This window comes from Budorcas taxicolor, chromosome 18 (genome assembly GCF_023091745.1).
Source record: "Budorcas taxicolor isolate Tak-1 chromosome 18, Takin1.1, whole genome shotgun sequence".
NCBI lineage: Eukaryota > Metazoa > Chordata > Mammalia > Artiodactyla > Bovidae > Budorcas > Budorcas taxicolor.
In genome coordinates, this window is record NC_068927.1 from 18,461,239 (window position 1) to 18,479,276 (window position 18,038).

Consider the following 18,038-nt stretch of genomic DNA (forward strand, 5'->3'; position numbering starts at 1 on the left):
ATGTTACTAAGATTTAAGAATGCAATAGGCAGTCACTATGCTATACACCTGAAATTAATACAACGTTGTAAATCAACTGTACTCCAATAACATTTTCAAAAAAAGAATGCAGTAGGCAAATTCAACTTAATTCAGCAAATCATAATTGAATACCTGTTTTGTATGAAGCACTTGTGATGAACTGGTGTGGTAAGGTTAGAGTTCCTGTAATCTGACATTTTGCAGATAGGGGCTCTAGGGTGAAGTATCTTACCCTGGATTGTGTTCCTTAAATGTTAGTTGAGTTATGGGTGGTGGTTATGTACACTTTCAGTTTAAAAGGCATTCCAGTGGGAGCTTTGATTGGAAAGGTAATTTGACACTATATGGTGGTAGGTCTTGAATGCAACTCTTGGAAGTTAATTTGTAATGAAAACCTAGTAAAGATTAAGTTTAAGTCTGGAAATAATGTAATTAGAGTAGTGATTTGAAAGATTCATTTACAAAGAGTGAATAAAATGGATAATAGGAAACTTGGAAGAGAAACCAAATTAGAAGGCTCTGTGATAATTCAGGCAAGAAGGCTAATTGTCATTTATAAAGTTCCTGCTGTTTGCTAGACTCCTTCCTAAGCACTTTACATGTATATATTTACTCATTTAATCCTCTTAATGATCCTATAAGATAGGTTATTTTTAGGCCCATTTTACAGATGAGAAGACTAAGGCACAGAAGATTAAATAAAGTCCCAAGGTTCACAGCTAGTAAATGTCAGATTTTAATTTAGGCCGAACAGCTCCAACCCTAACCTTAGAGGCTATACTATGATTTCATTATCCCTGTATATCCTGTATCCATTATCCCTATAACAACTATTTGCAGTGTTCATACCATTTCTCTCTTTTCAGATGAGGAAATGGAGCTTAAAGGGCTTAGGAAAATTAACAATCTGAAAATGAAATTTAAAAGGCAGTTCCATTTACAGTAACATCTAAAAAACTTAAATACTAAAGAATAAATCTCACCAAGGAGGCAAAAGACTGGTAGGCTAGCAACTACAAAACGTTGATGGAAAGAAATTTTTTAAGACCCAAGTAAATGGAAGGATATCCTGTGTTCATGAATAGGAAGACTTAACATTGTTGAGATCTATAGATTCAGTGCAGTCTTTCTTCCAAAACTTCAACATCCTTTTTCAGAGAAATGGAAAAGCTAGTCTTCAAATTCATGTGAAATTTCAGTGGGCTCCAGATAGCCAAAACAATCTTTGAAAAAGAAGAACAAAATATGGGACTCACATGTCCTGACTTTGAACTTTGTACAAAGCTACAGTAATTAGGTGGTATGGTACTGGCATAAAGACAGACATATATAAGCCAGTGGGACAAATAGAAAGAAAGGCTCACATATGTGGTCAGTTGATTTTTAATAAGGATGCCTAGATCAGTGGGGAAAGCAAAGTGTTTTCAGCAAACTGTTGCTGGGAATACTGAATATTCACATGCAAAAGGATGAATTTGGACCTTTACCTCATAATATATATAAAAGTTGACTAAAAATTGATCAATAACCTGAACTTAAGAGCTAAAATTATTAAGCATCAAGAATAAAGCAATGGGGAAAATCTTCATGACATTAGATTTGGCAATGATGGTTTCATGGATATGAAACCGAGAGCACAGGTAACAAAAGTAAATAAGTAAATTGAGCTTCATCAAAATTAAAAACTTCAGTGCATTAAAAGACATAAGAAAGTAAGAAAAAAAAAAACCCTATAGAATGGGAGGAAATATTTGCAAATTATGTGACTGGTAAGAGATTGACATCCAGAATGCATAAAGGACGCCTGTCTACAACTCAACCGACAAAAAACAACCCAGTTCAGAAATAGTCAGAGGACTTGGATAGACACTTTTTCCAAAGAAAATGGACAAATGGCCCACAAGCACATGGAAAGATGCCTGCCATTGTTAGTCATTAGATAAATGCAAATGAAAACTACAGTGAGCCATTACTTCATATCCAGTATGATGGCTGTAATAAAATAAAATGGAAAATAAAAAGCCACACATTGGTGAGGTTGTGGAGAAATTGAAACATTTGTGCGGTGTTAATGGGAATATAAAGTGGTGCAGCTGCTGTGGAAAACAGTCCATCAGTTCTTCAGAAAGGTAAACATAGAACTACCTTGTAAGCAGGCAGTTCTACTTTTAGGTATATATCCAGAAGAGTTCACAGCAGGAATGATAGCAGTGTTCATGGCAGCATTATTTGCTGTAGCCAAAAGATGAAAACACCCCAAGTGTCCATCAGCAGATGAACAGATAAACAAAATGTGGTGTCTGCATATAATGGAATATTATTCAGCCATGAAAAGGAAATTTTTTATATATATTCCACAGCATGACTGGAGTTAGAAAATATTATGCTTAAGTAAAACAAACCAGACCCTGAAGGACAAATATTACAGAAGTCCACTTAATATGCAGTTGCTTAGATAGGCAGATTCATTGAGCTAGAAAAGTAGAATAGAGGTTGCCAGTTGGATGCAGGAGTGAAAGAAAGGGAAGTTACAATTCAGTGGGTTCAGAGTTTATATGCAGATGATAAAGTTTCAGGTATAGATAGTGGTGAAGGTTGCAGCAACATTGTGAATGTATTTAATGCCACCAAATTGTACACTCCAGTGGCTAAAATGATCAATAGTATGTTACATACGTATTATCATAATTAAGGGAGTTACCCCCCAGAAAAAGGAAATTTCCCAAAATCATACCAGCTTGTAAGAAATGGACCACAAATCCAAGCTGTCTGACTCCAAGGCCTCTTGGAAATAAAGAGGATCAGTTGTGCCTCTCCTGGATGTTCTGAGGATCTACCCAAAGTCAGGAATACTGAAAATGGAAAGTTCATGTTTTTGTATCTAAAGCAATTTGGTGTATCTGTCTGAGGCCCTAAAGTTTTAAAATCTAAACATTTCAGCTTAAGTAAGGGGTGACTCCTGTGGGAATTGGTCACTTTTTAGAAAGATTTGTTTTTGTTCAGTATTAAAGGGTAATAATTTTTAATGGCAAAATCATCGCTGTTACACAGATATAAAATGAACGTGTTAAAGATTTAAATGAACTCATTTATTAATGAGAGAACCAGTAAGATCGATCTTAGTAAGATCTGGTTCCATGGAGAATTCAAAACATAGACATCTATATAGGTGATCAGGAATGCTGAAACTAATTTGCAAAACCAGCTTCTTGGGAAAGGGAGAGGACAAAATACTGTTTCATTTCTGTGGACAGGAGTCATCTCTGTTACTGTTAGTTTCCTACAGCTTACAAGAAAATAGCTGAAAGGCACCAAGGCACAGCCTGGAAGGACACACTGGACGGCTCGCCCAGTAATCTGTGTTTTGCTCTTTTCTAAGTCTTTCACGGTTTTTTCTGACAATAGTCATAGATAGGAATCTGTGTGTGATGGCAGATGAGTTGATTATTTTCAGTCAGGAAAAAGTAACCTCTAAATTTGCCACCAGGCTGCTTGTCAAGGAACTCCTGAGCTACAGGCAGCTTTCCTAAACCGGACTTCAGGTAGAACAAAACGTGCCCTTGACCAGACATCCAGAATCCCGAGGCTGTCTGTGATTTACTGTGGACGTCAGGAGATTTGCTCAATCTTCCATCCCTTTCCTGGAGTATAAAATGAAGGATTGGACCAGACTTTTTACTTTCTGCCTAGTTCTTAAATTTTAATGGATCGTGGTTCCATTCTGTACTTGAATTTCCTGACACTTCCTGAATTCTGCTAAGCTTCAGAATGAGATCTGGATGTTCTTGGGGACATCGTATTAGTATGACAGGAACAGGTAGCATTTGTTCCTTTGGAGAATTAACCCTCTGTGTCTGAGTCACCCCTATTACTTGATTGCTGGTTGCAGTCAACAGTATTGTATACCCCATCCTCTCCTCCATCCCTACCCCAAAGGAGTTAAAAAAAAAACAAAACCTGTTATTCATGAAAATGAATACTTCTTTCACAATCTAGAAGAAGGGGTTTGTTTTATGTCTATACCACAAAATGTAGCTTTTGAACTCATGAGAGGGGGCTAGAGAGTGTAGCATATGCTTCAAGTTAAGCAGAATATAGAGAATAAGTGATACCTGCAAGGTTCTGTCTTGAGTAAAGGTGATTGTAGATAACCTGGGGCTGTGTGTGGTAGGGTGGAGTTTTCTTTCTGCCACGTTCTGGGAGTAGCGGTTGGTGTTGGTACCTGTTCCTGGCCTCTGCTACTTTCTCTTGGTTGGATCACTTGCTCAGAGACACCATTTGCTGCAAGATTTGTTCAGAAGGTAAGAAACTTTTTTAAAAACAAACAAGAAAGCTACTGGACTTTGCTGAGGTATTACACCCCTCTGTTCTTCCTCCTGTCCTCCTCCTCTCTCAGGACCTTCCTTTGTCCCTCCTTCCCACAGTGATTCTTTGGCAGTAGGGCTTGTTTATGTAAATCATGTTCCTCTGATGGGAAAAGTGGTTGGGAAATATCACGTGATCGTGTCCTGGTGACAGCTGCTTTGGAAGGCTGACATCCCCGCTCTACCCCTCGTGCCCCAGGAGTTCTCAGCTATAGAATATCCTTTGGTAGTAGCCGTGGTGACATCGGGTTTCACCCTTGCGGTACCAAGGTCCACATTTGCTGTGCCAGCAGAGCAAGTACCTTGCAGGTTCAGCTTCTGGTGCTATCTGCTTATCTGCTACCTTCATGCCATTCAGCCCCTGACCACCCTGGCTATGTCCTGAATTAGACTCAGGACGGGCTGATAATACTGATGAGAAACATGGGGCAGAGTCTTGAGTCTTGGTATCTTTTTCTATTTTCTTAAATAGAATAGAAAAAATAGTTTATGTCATCCCCTAAAGTCATGTGTGGTCAAAGCCCTGTCTGTGGGGCCCTGGGTGGGGTTGGGGTGCAGAAAGCATTTTGTTTTCTTCCAGTGAAATGGGCTATGGAGTAAGACATGTGGGTCTTAGAAGTCTGTGTTAAATACTGCTCTATATAATTCAGTTTTTCATTTATGAATAGTAAAGCTTTTAGCATTATCAAATTCGCCCAGCAACTCTCTAAGGGTTACTATAATTGTTATGGTTTTACTGATTGGAAACCCAGATATGGAGAGGTAAAGTCGCTTTTTTCAAGGCCAGCTAGGAAGCCAGCGCCAAGATTGGAGACTTTTATTTATTGACTATCTCATCATGTAATCTTAACCTCATAACTCAGGGAACAACTTGTATTAACATTTTGTATTATATAACTTCATTCTTATATACATTTATATTAGTAAGATTCATGGCCTAGAAAATCCCATGGACAGAGGAGCCTGGTAGGCTGCAGTCCATGGGGTCGCGAGGAGTCGGACACGACTGAGTGACTTCCCTTTCACTTTTCACTTTCATGCATCGGAGAAGGAAATGGCAACCCACTCCAGTGTTCTTGCCTGGAGAATCCCAGGGACGGGGGAGCCTGGTGGGCTGCCGACTATGGAGTCACAGAGTCGGACACGACTGAAGCGACTTAGCAGCAGCAGCAGCAGCAGCAGCATGGCATGAGAAATTTTACTCCTCTCTTTCCTCCATTTTATGTTGTTTCAAAAGGGTTTTCTTGCATCACTTAAAAACACTTAGGGAAAAAAATTATTAAAAAAGAACACTTAGAAAGCAGTTTTAGTGACTGTATAGTATTTTATTAGATCCGTGGGTGTACCACAGTTTACTTAATCATGCTCCTAATGTTGCGTCTTTATATTGGATCTAATTTTTGCTGTTAAAAATAGTGCTACAGTGAGTAGATTTGTTATCTAAGCATTTGTTTAAAGTTAAAGATAGTTTCCTGAGAAATAGAATCACTGGGTGTGAGATTATGAATATTTAGGAAACTTTCAATATGTTGACAAATGGTTTTCCAGAAAGATTGAACCAACTTATATTTCCATAAGCTGTAGTATTTGAGAAGATCTCTCCAGTCTCTTTAATGTTGAAGAAATGTTTGTCATTTCTTAAACTTTATTGATTAATTTGGTAACCAGAAAATGTAACTTGGCTTTTATAATTTAAACTTCTTGGGCTTCCCTGGTAGTCCAATGGCTAAGACCCTAGTGCCAGGGACATGGGTTCAATCCCTGGTCAGGGAACTAGATCCCACATGCCTCACTGCAGCTAAGACCCAGCACAGCCAAATAAATAAATAAAAATAAATATTACTTTTTTTAAAAGCTTCTTGGTGAAATAATCATTTTTTCATGTGACTGTTCCCCGTTTGTTAAGAGCCACTGTTTACCCCAAGATCAGGGCATAGAAGACAGTTACCTGTGCAGTTCCGTCAGGAAGGACCTGTGGGACAGGGTCCTGGTCTGTTGCCGTTGTTTGCTGTGCCTCAGAAAGTCCATCTGGCATGAATGTTGTGATCTGGGGCAAGGCCAATCACGAGTCCCAGGGACGCTGCAACTGTCTTCTCCTGGTGCTGATCCCTTCTGACAAGGGAGAACGGGGCATTTGAGTTGAATACTGAAAGCTTATTCGAGGACTCAGGGTTCAGCTCTAACCTGGGCCTGATTCCTGGAATGGCATGTTGGTGAGATGACGTTTAATGAGGAATCAAAGTGTACACTCTGTGAAAATCCATCTCCTTGCTCACTTTGTGTTCCCCAAGGTACAGTAGGGGCTTCCCTGGTGGCTCAGTGGTAAAGAGTCCGCCTGCCAATGCAGGAGACACGGGTTCAATTCCTGGGTTGGGAAGATTCCTGCGGAGGAATCTGAAGAAGGAGGAAATGGCAACCCACTCCAATACTCTTGCCTGGAAAATCCCATGGACAGAGAGGAGGCTGGTGGGCAATAGTGCATGGGGTCACAAAAGAGCCAGACATGACCCAGCAACTAAACAACAAAGGTGTGGCAGATGGCCCGTGAAATCCGGCGCCAGCCTGTCTTTCCTGATTGGCTGGCACCATTTCCTTGACATGAAGCTTTAGTTCTCTAGGCTTGTGTTCCATGGTGGAATATTTGAAAGCACAGATTAGTTCTAAGTTTGTTGGTTTTTCTTTACCCAGCTGCTGTGCCTAGAGCCTGGAGTGAATGGCCATCCTTTGCGTTGTAAGGTCTAGTCGCATTAGAAGTAGCTCTCCCCACCCCCACCCACTCTATGCTCAAAGCGCTGAATTCACTACTCCACTTGGAAAGCGATGGGATGTCCCAAAGCATCGATTACATAAATGTGGATTGGCTTTCACCCATCCAGTTTTCCTTCCTGCTGTGATGGTGAATTCCAGACTGGCAACTGTAATCAGATCTCGGGAAAGCCCGACACAAAACACAACAGGTTAAAGAAGCTTGCAGCCTCTTCTAGGCATCAGCCAGAGTTTCAGAGCCCTTCATTTTTAGTGTACGGTAACCTTAGACAGTAGTGCTTTTTTTTCTGTGCATTAATTTTAATTAAGTAATGACACCTGCTTTCTGTTCCGCTCTGAGATCTGTGTGTAGCTAAGCTGTTGATTTAAGTGCCTTCCCACCCTCAATCATTGACGTTGTCGCAGACAGAGCAGCAGGCAGAAAATCTCCCACGTGCCACCGAGTAACCTAGGAACTGCTCGATTTTGTGAAACAGATAAGTAAGCACTGTAAGAAGTTGGAAAGATCAGGGAAGACTTCTCAGAATCTGATTGAGCCAAAGATCAAGTGACATTGCAGAAGTAGGACTGTGAGATTATCTGTAAGTTAACACCCACACTTGGGATACAGTGTGTGCATTGCACTTGGCAGTCTACAGAGTTTTCTCTTTCATTCTTTGTATAAAGTCAAGTAGCCAGCAAGCAGGAAAAAGTCTGAGCTGTTGTCCATTTGCACTCATGATTCAGTCTTGAAGAGGAGCCCTGTAGGGTCCAGCAGAAGAGTAAGCCAACAGAGGCCTTCACCCTGATGTTACAAGGCCGCAAGACACGGGGATCTCTTGGGGACACTCCAGGATGTGTCCAGTTATCATTGGAGTCTAATATTATTAAACATATTCAGTAGTCACTTTTGAAAAGAAAAGAGTTAGTAGAAAATAATTTTAAATTCATGAGGTATCAGAAGGATCATAGCAAAACTAGAATAAATACATATGAATATACAGTGTTTAAGTGACTTTATGTGTTGTATGTTAATATATACAGTAATCATCTCCAGAAAGAAGGGTATATATAAAGAAAGTAATAAAAGAAAAATATTTTTAAAACACTTTGTGAGATAGAACCAGAGCTAGAAGAATTATGACAGAACTAAAGGAAAAGAAAAGCAGGGAATGAAACTGAATAGAGCCAGATATTTCCTGCATTTTTAAACCTCTTCTCATTTTCGGTTTCTGGCTATAGACGTAAGTAACATTTTTCTTTACTCAGACTGAAATTACAAAGACCAATAGAAAAGGTCTGCTAGGGCAGCTGGCTCCTGTTCCCGGGATGTCTAATCCCAACCACAATGAGTCAGTCCTTTGACAAGATGTCAGCAACCAGGGCTCTTAGGCAGGTAAAGGAAATGGTCCATTATTATAGGGGTTTCGAGCCAGGCTTCATGTTCTCTTACCAGGCACTGACAATTATATTTGTTTTTATTGGAAAATAATAACCTTGGAGCTGAGCTGTATGTTTATGCAAGAGGCATTGCTTCTATGGGTTCTGTCATTTCCAAGTTCTTGTTGCTCGATAGAAATGGGACAGCCGATGGAACTCCTCTGAAGAGGGACTTGAACAGTTTAGATTGTGTTGATTTCACAGAGGATTGTGCACGTTGATCTGTGCATCTGACCCTTGAGTGTCTGGCCTCTCAAGGCCAGCAGTTGAGCAGTACCAGGCATTGCTCCTAGCTTAATGTAATGGTTGAGAAGAAGACAGGCAGGGTTGCTGCTCTGCTGGGGCTCACTCTTTAACAGGGGGAGATGAGGGCAAACAAGTAAAAGTGACTGAACAGAGCACCGCTCTGTGTCATCCTCAGGGGCTCTTGAAAGACTAATTCTTCTGTTGTGTCCCACAGATACACAAGGTGCATTTTTGTGCCTTCATACATGTATAAAGGTGACTGAACTACTAGAAATCCACTGATGTTTACTGATAATGAATTTTCATCCTGCACGTCTCTGAGTGTTCTTAAGTAAAATTTTCTTCCTTAGGTTGCAAAGAACACATCTTAGAAGATGGAAAATCCAACCCTGTCAGTGACACTACCGACTTGGCCCTCCCACCTGAAATGCCAATTTTGATTGACTTCCATGCTCTGAAAGACATCCTTGGGCCCCCTATGTATGAAATGGAGGTGAGCATTCTCGTTTCTTCGTTGATATCCACCTGTTAACTCTGTTGGTTGCCTAATAGATTGGGGGAGAAATATGTTTGGCTGTTTGGTGAGGCTGAATTTCGTCTTCAGATTGGAAAACTGTTTTCTCTCTAGTATTAAATGTTGGTACTAAATGTGATAATAGGGCTGCCCAGGTGGCACTAGTGGTAAAGAACCTGCCTGCCAGTGCACGAGACCTGAGAGATGTGGGTTTGATCCCTGGGTGGGGAAGATCCCCTGGAGGAGGGCATGGCAACCCACTCTAGCATTCTTGCCTGGAGAATCCCATGGACAGAGGAGCCTGGCAGGCTCCAGTCCTTGGGGTTGCAAAGAGTCAGACACGACTTGAAGCGACTTAGCACAACACAACGTGATAATACACATGGCTTTTGCAGAGCCCCAGAGACCCTGCCTGGGTGCTCTTTTAGAAACCCAGTCTGATCTTCTTCTTTCCATTCAGTTCCATTTTAAGAATAGTGTCTCTGACTTTCCTCCTCAGAAATTGTTATATTCCTATTTATGTGCTTTAATTAAGGATTCTTCCTCTGTGCTATCAAAGGCTTGGCAGAAGGCGGTAGGGAAACAGCCTAGTACATAATACCTAAGGACATGAGCCTGGCTTTAGCTTCAGGCTGCTCTAGTGCAGACCAGATGGCATCTTTCAGGATCCGTTCTCCCATCGTTACTACTAGTTCCTTTCGGGCTAAACCCACGTGCAAGTCTCGCTCCCTTAACCATCCCTCATAGCGGGACGCCGAGCCATAAAGGCCTGGGAGCAGGACTGAGTCAAGGCAGCTGGGTGGATATAGGTATTTGAAGCTGTGGTTACTGAGGTATGGTGATGTATTTCATAGGATGCTTCTGTAAGCTTTCATGAAGCAGTTACTAGAAAAATATGTATGTACTACTGAACTTCCTGGCATCTTTCTTCAGAAGCTTTCCCATCACCTTTTCTGTATAAAGGAAAAAAAAATTTCAGATGATATATCTGGTAAGTTAAGCAGAAGACAGTCTCCCATCCAGCATTTGAAACCACTACCAGTAAATATGATTTTCCTCAAATCTTAAAACTGAGGGGAAATAGTTCCCAAAGCAATCAGCTACAAGAACACATTTACTCTTGACAGTAAATGTGGTCCTGAACAGTAGAATCAGAAACATTATTTTGCTTATTTGAATTCTTAAGATACTGTGGGTTTAAATTTTGAAGTGTTGAAAGAAGTGGAGCAAAACGTATCTTGGTTGAGAAAGCTGTTTCCTGTTCCGAGTAAATCCATTGATTTTGTGAGTGACAATGGAGACAGGTTCTGCTCCCGCATGTCCAGCAGGCTTCTTGCTCTTGGCTTTCAGAACAGTCTGTGTCAGTCATCCTTTGGGAATTTACACCAGAGCAGTTAATAAAAACAAAAGATGGCTCCTTGTTTCTGTTGCATAGACCCTTCTCTCCCAGCCACATTTGCTCCTGTTAAGTTTGGAAACATTGCTGACATTCTTGGAGCTTTAGCGGAGAAAGAGCCAAAGGACAGAAAAGAGAAATTTTTATAAACACTGCTTAACAGCTCTGTTTGATATCATTACAAAAATGATTTTATTTTTCTTGTAGCATCTGAGCTATTACCTATGAACACTGTTACCATCATGAATCCTGTAGCCATTTTCCCATCTATAAAGAGCATCTTAGAATAGGAGGTCTGGTGTCTGGGCATTGGGAACATTTTGCTCATCTCTTCCACAGCTGAGAGAATTTACACTGGTGCAGGGGGTTTCCTTCTCTGCCTCTAGCAGTCTGATGATCATCACCTTCTGCCTCAACTTTTGCATCTATGAAATACAGGTTTATGGAACATTTCTTTGTTATCCACAAGGGCTTTCTTTGTGCTCGGGGTCGTCCAATTTACACACAGGAAAAACCTTAAATGAATCACGCAAAGTCACAGAAGGTGCACTTAGTGAAGCCAGTCAGCCAGCTCAGATCCAGCATTCCTTCCACTCGCCTACAACACCCTGCAGCCAAGTTGACACCTGCCCTTCCCTCTCTGCCGCAAAAGAATTGCTTGAAGTACAGCAATGTAACATAAAGCATACCTGCTCTACCTCAGAGTTTCACTTCTGTTCTTACCAACTGTGGTGCTCTGTTTTGGACTGGGAGGTATAAATTATAGAGTTGTTAGAAAATAGAGGCGTTTTAAAGTCCTGGGAAAAAGGATGCGGCGTGAAGAGCAGGGAGCCTGGGAAGAGGCCCTGAACAGTTAGGGTCATGTAGGAGAAGAGGAGCCTTCACCGCAGAGAGAAACAGAAGGAACAGGCCATCAGGTAGGAGCAGGACGAGGACACGGCACCGCCATGGAAACTGTCTCGGGAGGGGGGAGCGTGCGGCTGTGTCTGCTGTCTGGGTCCTGGATCTGACAGCGTGGAGGGTGTCACCGGGAGGGCTGAGTGTGTGAAGAGGCTCTGGACCGTGCGGAGCAGAAGGAGGTTGCCGGGAACTCCTTCTGCAGTTTGATGGACCGCACACAAGTGAGGTGGCTGGAAGGGACAGTGGAGGTCAGAGGGAGGGGGTTACACATGGCAGCCTGTTTACTAATCAGAATAATCCCATAGAGTTGGACTGAGTTTGCTGGAGAGAGAGATGGTACCCCGGGAGCAGAGTCTCTGGCAAAGTGCTATGGGAGGAGGTATCTGTGATGAAGATCCCTTGTGCGACAGATGATGGAGAAAGGGCCAAGGAAGAGATGATAACACTGGAGCAGAGGCGTCTCGGTGCCCAAGGAGAGCGGTGAAGCTGGGAGAGAGCTGGTGGATAACATGAGGATAGTAGAGTTGGTGGTCTTGAATACAAGTGAGCTGGAAGGACAAGAAAGTGAGTGGTCAGGGAAGGGAGTGGTGGAATTCAGATTTCAGAGGCTGTATGGCTTCCGCTGGTAGTCAGAACCAGGGTAAGGGTGGCTGGGTTAGGTTGAGGAGTGTGTTTGGGGGTCATGGGGGTGTTTAGAGACAAAGAAACCAGGCTGCATGAGTCTCAGGCGCTTGCTGAAGACGCCCAGGGTGATGGCGGGACTCAGGGTGGCCAGAAGGGAGAAGAGTGGTTTTGAATATAGGAGGAGGTGGGCAGAGTATGAAGATGGGAAATCCAGCCACCATCAACAGGACTTGGCAGGAGGAGGAAGAGGCCTGTCATTCACAGGGATGAACCCCTCCCCCTGGACTGTGCTGGCACCATCTGATGCAAGGGAGTGAGTTTTTAGAAGCTGGTGAGTTAATATATATAAAGTACCCTCGATAGTACCTGTGTGGGTGCATTTGTGCTGTTGTGTCCGACTCTTTGTGACCCCATGGACTGTAGCCCACCAGGCTCCCCTGTCCATGGGATTTCCCAGGCAAGAATACTGGAGTGGGTTGCCATTTCTTTCTCGAGGATCTTCCCAACCCAAGGATTGAACCCAAGTCTCCTGCATCTCCTGCACTGGCAGACAGACTCTTTACCACTGTACCATCTGGGAAGCCCACCATAGTGCCTATTACATGCTAAAAAAAATGAACAAATACTAGTTTGTGCAACCACCATGTACCCTAAAAACACATGTCTAGTCACAAAAGTAAAAGTCCCTGTGACTTTTATTATAAGCCTCATTATTATTTGCTTTAATAACATGACCATCCCTTACTGTGCTTTCAGTTCAGTTCAGTTGCTCAGTCGTGTCCGACTCTTTGTGACCCCATGGACTGCAGCACACCAGACCTCCCTGTCCATCACCGACTCCTGGAGTTTACTCAAACTCACGTCCATTGAGTCGGTGATGCCATCCAACCATCTGTCGTCCCCTTCTCCTCCTGCCTTCAATCTTTCCCAGCATCAGGGTCCTTTCCAATGAGTCAGTTCTGTGCCTCAGGTGGCCAGAGTATTGGAGTTTCAGCTTCAGCATCAGTCCTTCCAATGAATATTCTGGACTGATTTCCTTTAGGATGGACTGGTTTGATCTCCCTGCAGTCCAAGGGACTCTCAAGAGTCTTCTCCAACACTACAGTTCAAAAGCATCAATTCTTTGACACTCAGCTTTCTTTATAGTCCAACTCTCACGTCCATACATGACTGCTGGAAAAACCATAGCTTTGACTGGACGGACCTTTGTTGGCAAAGTAATGTCTCTGCTTTTCAATATGCTATCTAGGTTGGTCATAACTTTTCTTCCAAGGAGCAAATGTCTTTTAATTTCATGGCTACTGTGCCTTACTTTTATTGAAGATGAGTCTGCAAAAATATGTCAGTACCAAAAAACATTACTGACCTAGCAAACTAACAGTGAGGAGGAATGACAGGAAGGCACACTTCTGCTTGTGTTACATTCCTTTAGAATTCTCTCAGCAGGTTGAAAAAGGAGTTTCTGAACAAATGAGAAACTTCATCTAGGTTTCAAATTTAGGAACAGTATGATTAGTCACTTTTTCATATACAGTAACAAGATCAGTTAAATCCACTTAAAAAAAAAAAAAGACCTCCCTTTGTTACGAGTTTTTAAAAATGGGAGAGAGTGGAGCAGGTGCAGGCGCCCAAGGAAGTCTGGGCTTCCCTCTCCCTGTCTGCTTCTCAGATCACTCCCCAGGGCAGGCCTGGATCCAGATATGGAGGATTTGGGAGGGGCCCAGCTGTTGAATCTTACTGAGCTAGTCAGTTATGAGATTGCTGTTAATAATGGTGAACTTGGTTATCATTACTTTTATTCATTATGTGAACCTCTTTGGGGTGAGATGAGAATCTTACTTTCATTATCATCCTAGCGAAGCCAAGAGAAGCCTCCACATGATTAGGTATACACACATATATACATATATGTATATATCTCCATATTGATATACATACAAGTTAGATACATTACATAAATATTATACAATCCTGCAGTTCATACTCCCCTCCTGAAAAAAAAACAAAAACCCAACATATGAAGAGTTCCTACATAGCTCTGGGGATCGCTGTCTTAATCCCACAGATTGCAAATATGGTGACTCAGTCAGAAGAACACATAAATTCTGGGGTTTCCAGGATGCATTTGATTTTCAGCCTCAGAAAACCAGTCATCCAAGCCACGAGTCTGTTTGGTCCAGTCTGCTAATCCTGACAATCTGTCATCTGAGTATTTGTGACTCCATTCATAATGAGTATGAAAGCCTCCATGGTATATGAAAAGTCCTTATCCAGATGTCACCACCCTTAGAAAAAACAGTAACAAAGAGAAGAGACTAGACATGGAGATTTTAAAAAGCATCCTGAACAGAATGCAGGTGAATTCCAGGAGAGACCATCCACGTGCTTCCCTTGCAGACAGACACAGTCAGCTGCTAGGAATAACCAGCGTGTGTAAACACTGAGGAAATGCCCAGAGAGGCATGGTAGTGAGTTCCTCCTCCATCCCTCTGGTTCAGACCTGCTGTGCCCCACACCCCCATTAAGACTGCACCGACTCTGCCCTCGCCTGGCCCACCACCAGTCAGTTGTGCCAAGGAAAGGCCTTCCTTACTGGAAGCATCTGAAAGCGGCTGGCTCTCGGCAGCACTGGTGTCGGGCCAGACAGGGCTGTGTCACACTGCTTCCAGAGGCTGACCCCAGGGCCCCTGCAAGCTGGAAACGCTGCTGAAACACATTTACAACTAGAAAAATCAGATATTCCTCCAAAGACTTTACAGAAGTTGGCAGATGGAGAGCTGCCGTGGTGACAACTCTGGCAGGAGGATAAAGTATGCCGTATGAGCTATAACAGGACCATCGTGTGGTGTAACCACCACCACGGGGCAAGCCTGCACACATACACAGCCGTCTGACAGCACAGGCTTTGCGTTCAGTGAGGCGCTGTGCTTGTCTTTGGAGAGAAGGCCCACGATATCCTATCTTGAGTCCTTGGCACATGCTGGCCTCTCTGCTGTGAAAAGGCATCCTGGCCTTTTTCTGCCCAGCAGACACCTGCCCCAGCTCCCCAGACACGGGCCGTCACGCCTGCAGGGCTCTCTGTAGACAAGCACTGGCTAGATCCTCTTGTTGCCTCCCCGTGCTGGGGGATTAGCGGCCCCTTATTCTTTGTGGTTAGGCAGGTAGTCTGTCACGGCCCTGAGGTTTTGGTTTGCTATCCCTGTGATCTGTGATGGAGCCTGGAGCCAGATGCTAGTAAAGCCCCGATGGATGAAGGAAAAATTGCATCCCTCCAATGGCCACAATAGTAACTAACCAGGTGTTAAAACTGCGGGTGTTGGTCTAGGCGTGGAAGGGTCACAAAGAGTTGCATGTATTTACTATTTTAGTCAAATATCAATAAATATCACTGTTGAGTTAATCAAGAGGAAAGACCAGTGAAATTGGCAGTGATTAGATGCTCAAATGCTCCTTAAACACTGCTATCACTGAAGTGTTTGGAATGCAACCATACTTTATAAGACATATCCTATCATTAACTTTATTAAATATTTTAAACATTTCCTCAGTTTGCATATTTGCATGATTGATAGAATTGTTACAGAAGAAACTGACCGTTTCTTTGAACAAGCTTTAGTTAACAGATAAAGGAAACTGAAGCACCAGTTTGAAGGGAAAGTGAATGGCAAATGAACTTGAGATACTCATGTTCCAGTTTGACATTTAAAGGGAAAAATTGTTCTAAGCATCAAGCTGAGGCCTGTCTTACCTAATATAATTGATGATTCCACAAACCAGTAATGGAGTTAGAAATGGGTAGCAAAGCACCAATAGATAGAGTTTTGAAATTATTGTCTTCAATCTCATTAGGGAATTCTATAAAATACAAATTGTTGTATACACAGTTTAAGATGGCTGGGAAACTGCATTCAGGAGCAAGAAAGCATATTTCTCATCTTTTAAATTCATATTTACTTGTACTCACTATTTCTGAGGGAAAAATACATAGAAAATGGATGCTTGGTAGTTAGAGAATTGTTTATTTCAGAACAAATGACTTTGACGAGTATGACTCCAAGTTCTTGAGTTACAGATTCCTTTTTTCCAGTATGTAATACTATATATATATGGTTTGGGCTTCATGGGGTCTTAATTGCTATACTCTTCATTGTGGTGGGTGGGCTTCTCTCTAGTTTAGGCACGAGGGCCCAGTGGCACTGCGGCATGTGGGGTCTTAGTTCTCCGACCAGGGATCAAACCTGTGTCCCCCACGTTGGAGGGCTGATTCTTAACCGCTGGACCACCAGGGAAGCCCCTGGATTCCCGACTGTTATTGGCCTGATCTCGAGATTCTCGGTTTGGTAGCAGCTCCTGCCCTCAGTTCCCCCACGCCTGTACGTGGTTGAGTTACACAGATTCGTCACTAGTCCCATTTCCAGGTCACTATTAGAACACTTGCCATCAAGCTAGAATGAGGTGACTCTGAGCCTGGATGGCTTCGTTTTGGCCACGTGTCCTTACCTACCCTCCTGCCTTTCAGTGAACTATGTACAGTTGCTTCTACCCAGAGCAGCATGACTCTCCAGTAAGTGGAGCGTTTGGCTTGGCTCCTTGAAGCAGTGCGGTAATCAGCATGAATCTTACTCTTGATGCTTTGGGCATATTATTTTGACAAAATGAGTTTTGAGGATTTAGCTATTTTAAAAGGGGGGGAATTGTTCTTTTTATAGCTAACAGTTGTGCAGTATGGTTTTTCTGTTAAATTAGCACAGGATTAAGTATATTGAGGATAATTGTTTAGGGCTGGTTCGGGTCACTCAGCCCTAGAAAAGAGCCATGAAGTAAAAACAGGAACCCCTGGCAAGTTCCCACCCACTAGGTGTCATTCAGGTGTAGAGAATTGCTTCTATATTAGCAAGAACAAGCCTTGTGAACACTGTTATAAATAGTTGTTTCTGTTTTCCTTAAATAGTACTGATCTTCTGCACGTTGTTCTTTTGCATCTTTCTCCTTGAATAGATACAGAACAGGGCAGATGCGAAATCCGTGGTGCACAGCGTCAACTTAGCCATCACTGCAGCCTGGCCTTCCCAGTGTCTAACTTATCATTAAATATAAAATTTAAATTTAAATATAAAACCAACTTTAAAAATAGGCTTTTACGTTCACTATTAAAAATAAGTGCCCAACAGCTTCAAAGGATTTCACACATCCATTTAAAATCAGGATTTTCAGCATCTAAGCCCCTTGGAAAAGGAGGGAGCATCCCCCAACCAGCCCTTTAACCAGAAACTCATCCTGTAGACTCTGCCGCACCTGAGGGAGGTTACCTCTCAGTGGAGAAATCTCATGCTTGCATTAGTGCTGGGTTGATGTATTGTGCCCAGTTCCTCCAGCATGCATAGCTTCTATAGGAAAAGAGATTTGAAGGCTCAGGGTGTGCAGTAAAAGGTACCATGATTGTTCCTCAGCTGCTACTTCTTATGTTTTCATACCTTGGATGTGTTAGCCTGTTTGGCTTGTGATCTCTGGTGAGTGACACAACCGGTTTGAGATGGCAGTGAGAGCTTATTCTTAGCACTAGCGAGGGACTAAGCGGATTTGTTGATCTAATATAGATTGCTGTGTCTTGGGTTCGTTCCGATTTATATGGACAGCTTCTGAGAATTTAAAAAAAAGGCAGTGAGGCAGCATGGTGGGCCTCCGAGCACACAGAGAGGACCCAGCACTGTACAGCATCTCTGCAGCAATAAGGAAAAAGTAAAGATGAGTGGCGGAGAAGTGCAATCCAGGGGTTTTAATAAGTACC

The 18,038-nt window shown here is 42.6% G+C and overlaps 1 protein-coding gene across 1 annotated transcript in view; it reads left to right on the plus strand.

Moving 5' to 3' along the window:
* The window catches only part of LONP2 (lon peptidase 2, peroxisomal), an 81,566-nt gene that overhangs the window by 58,910 nt on the left and 4,618 nt on the right, over positions 1–18,038 (plus strand). Inside the window, exon 12 of the mRNA XM_052655511.1 lies at positions 9,167–9,309. Within this exon, the coding sequence (XP_052511471.1) occupies positions 9,167–9,309 (143 nt within the window). The remainder of the gene's footprint in view (positions 1–9,166; positions 9,310–18,038) is intronic.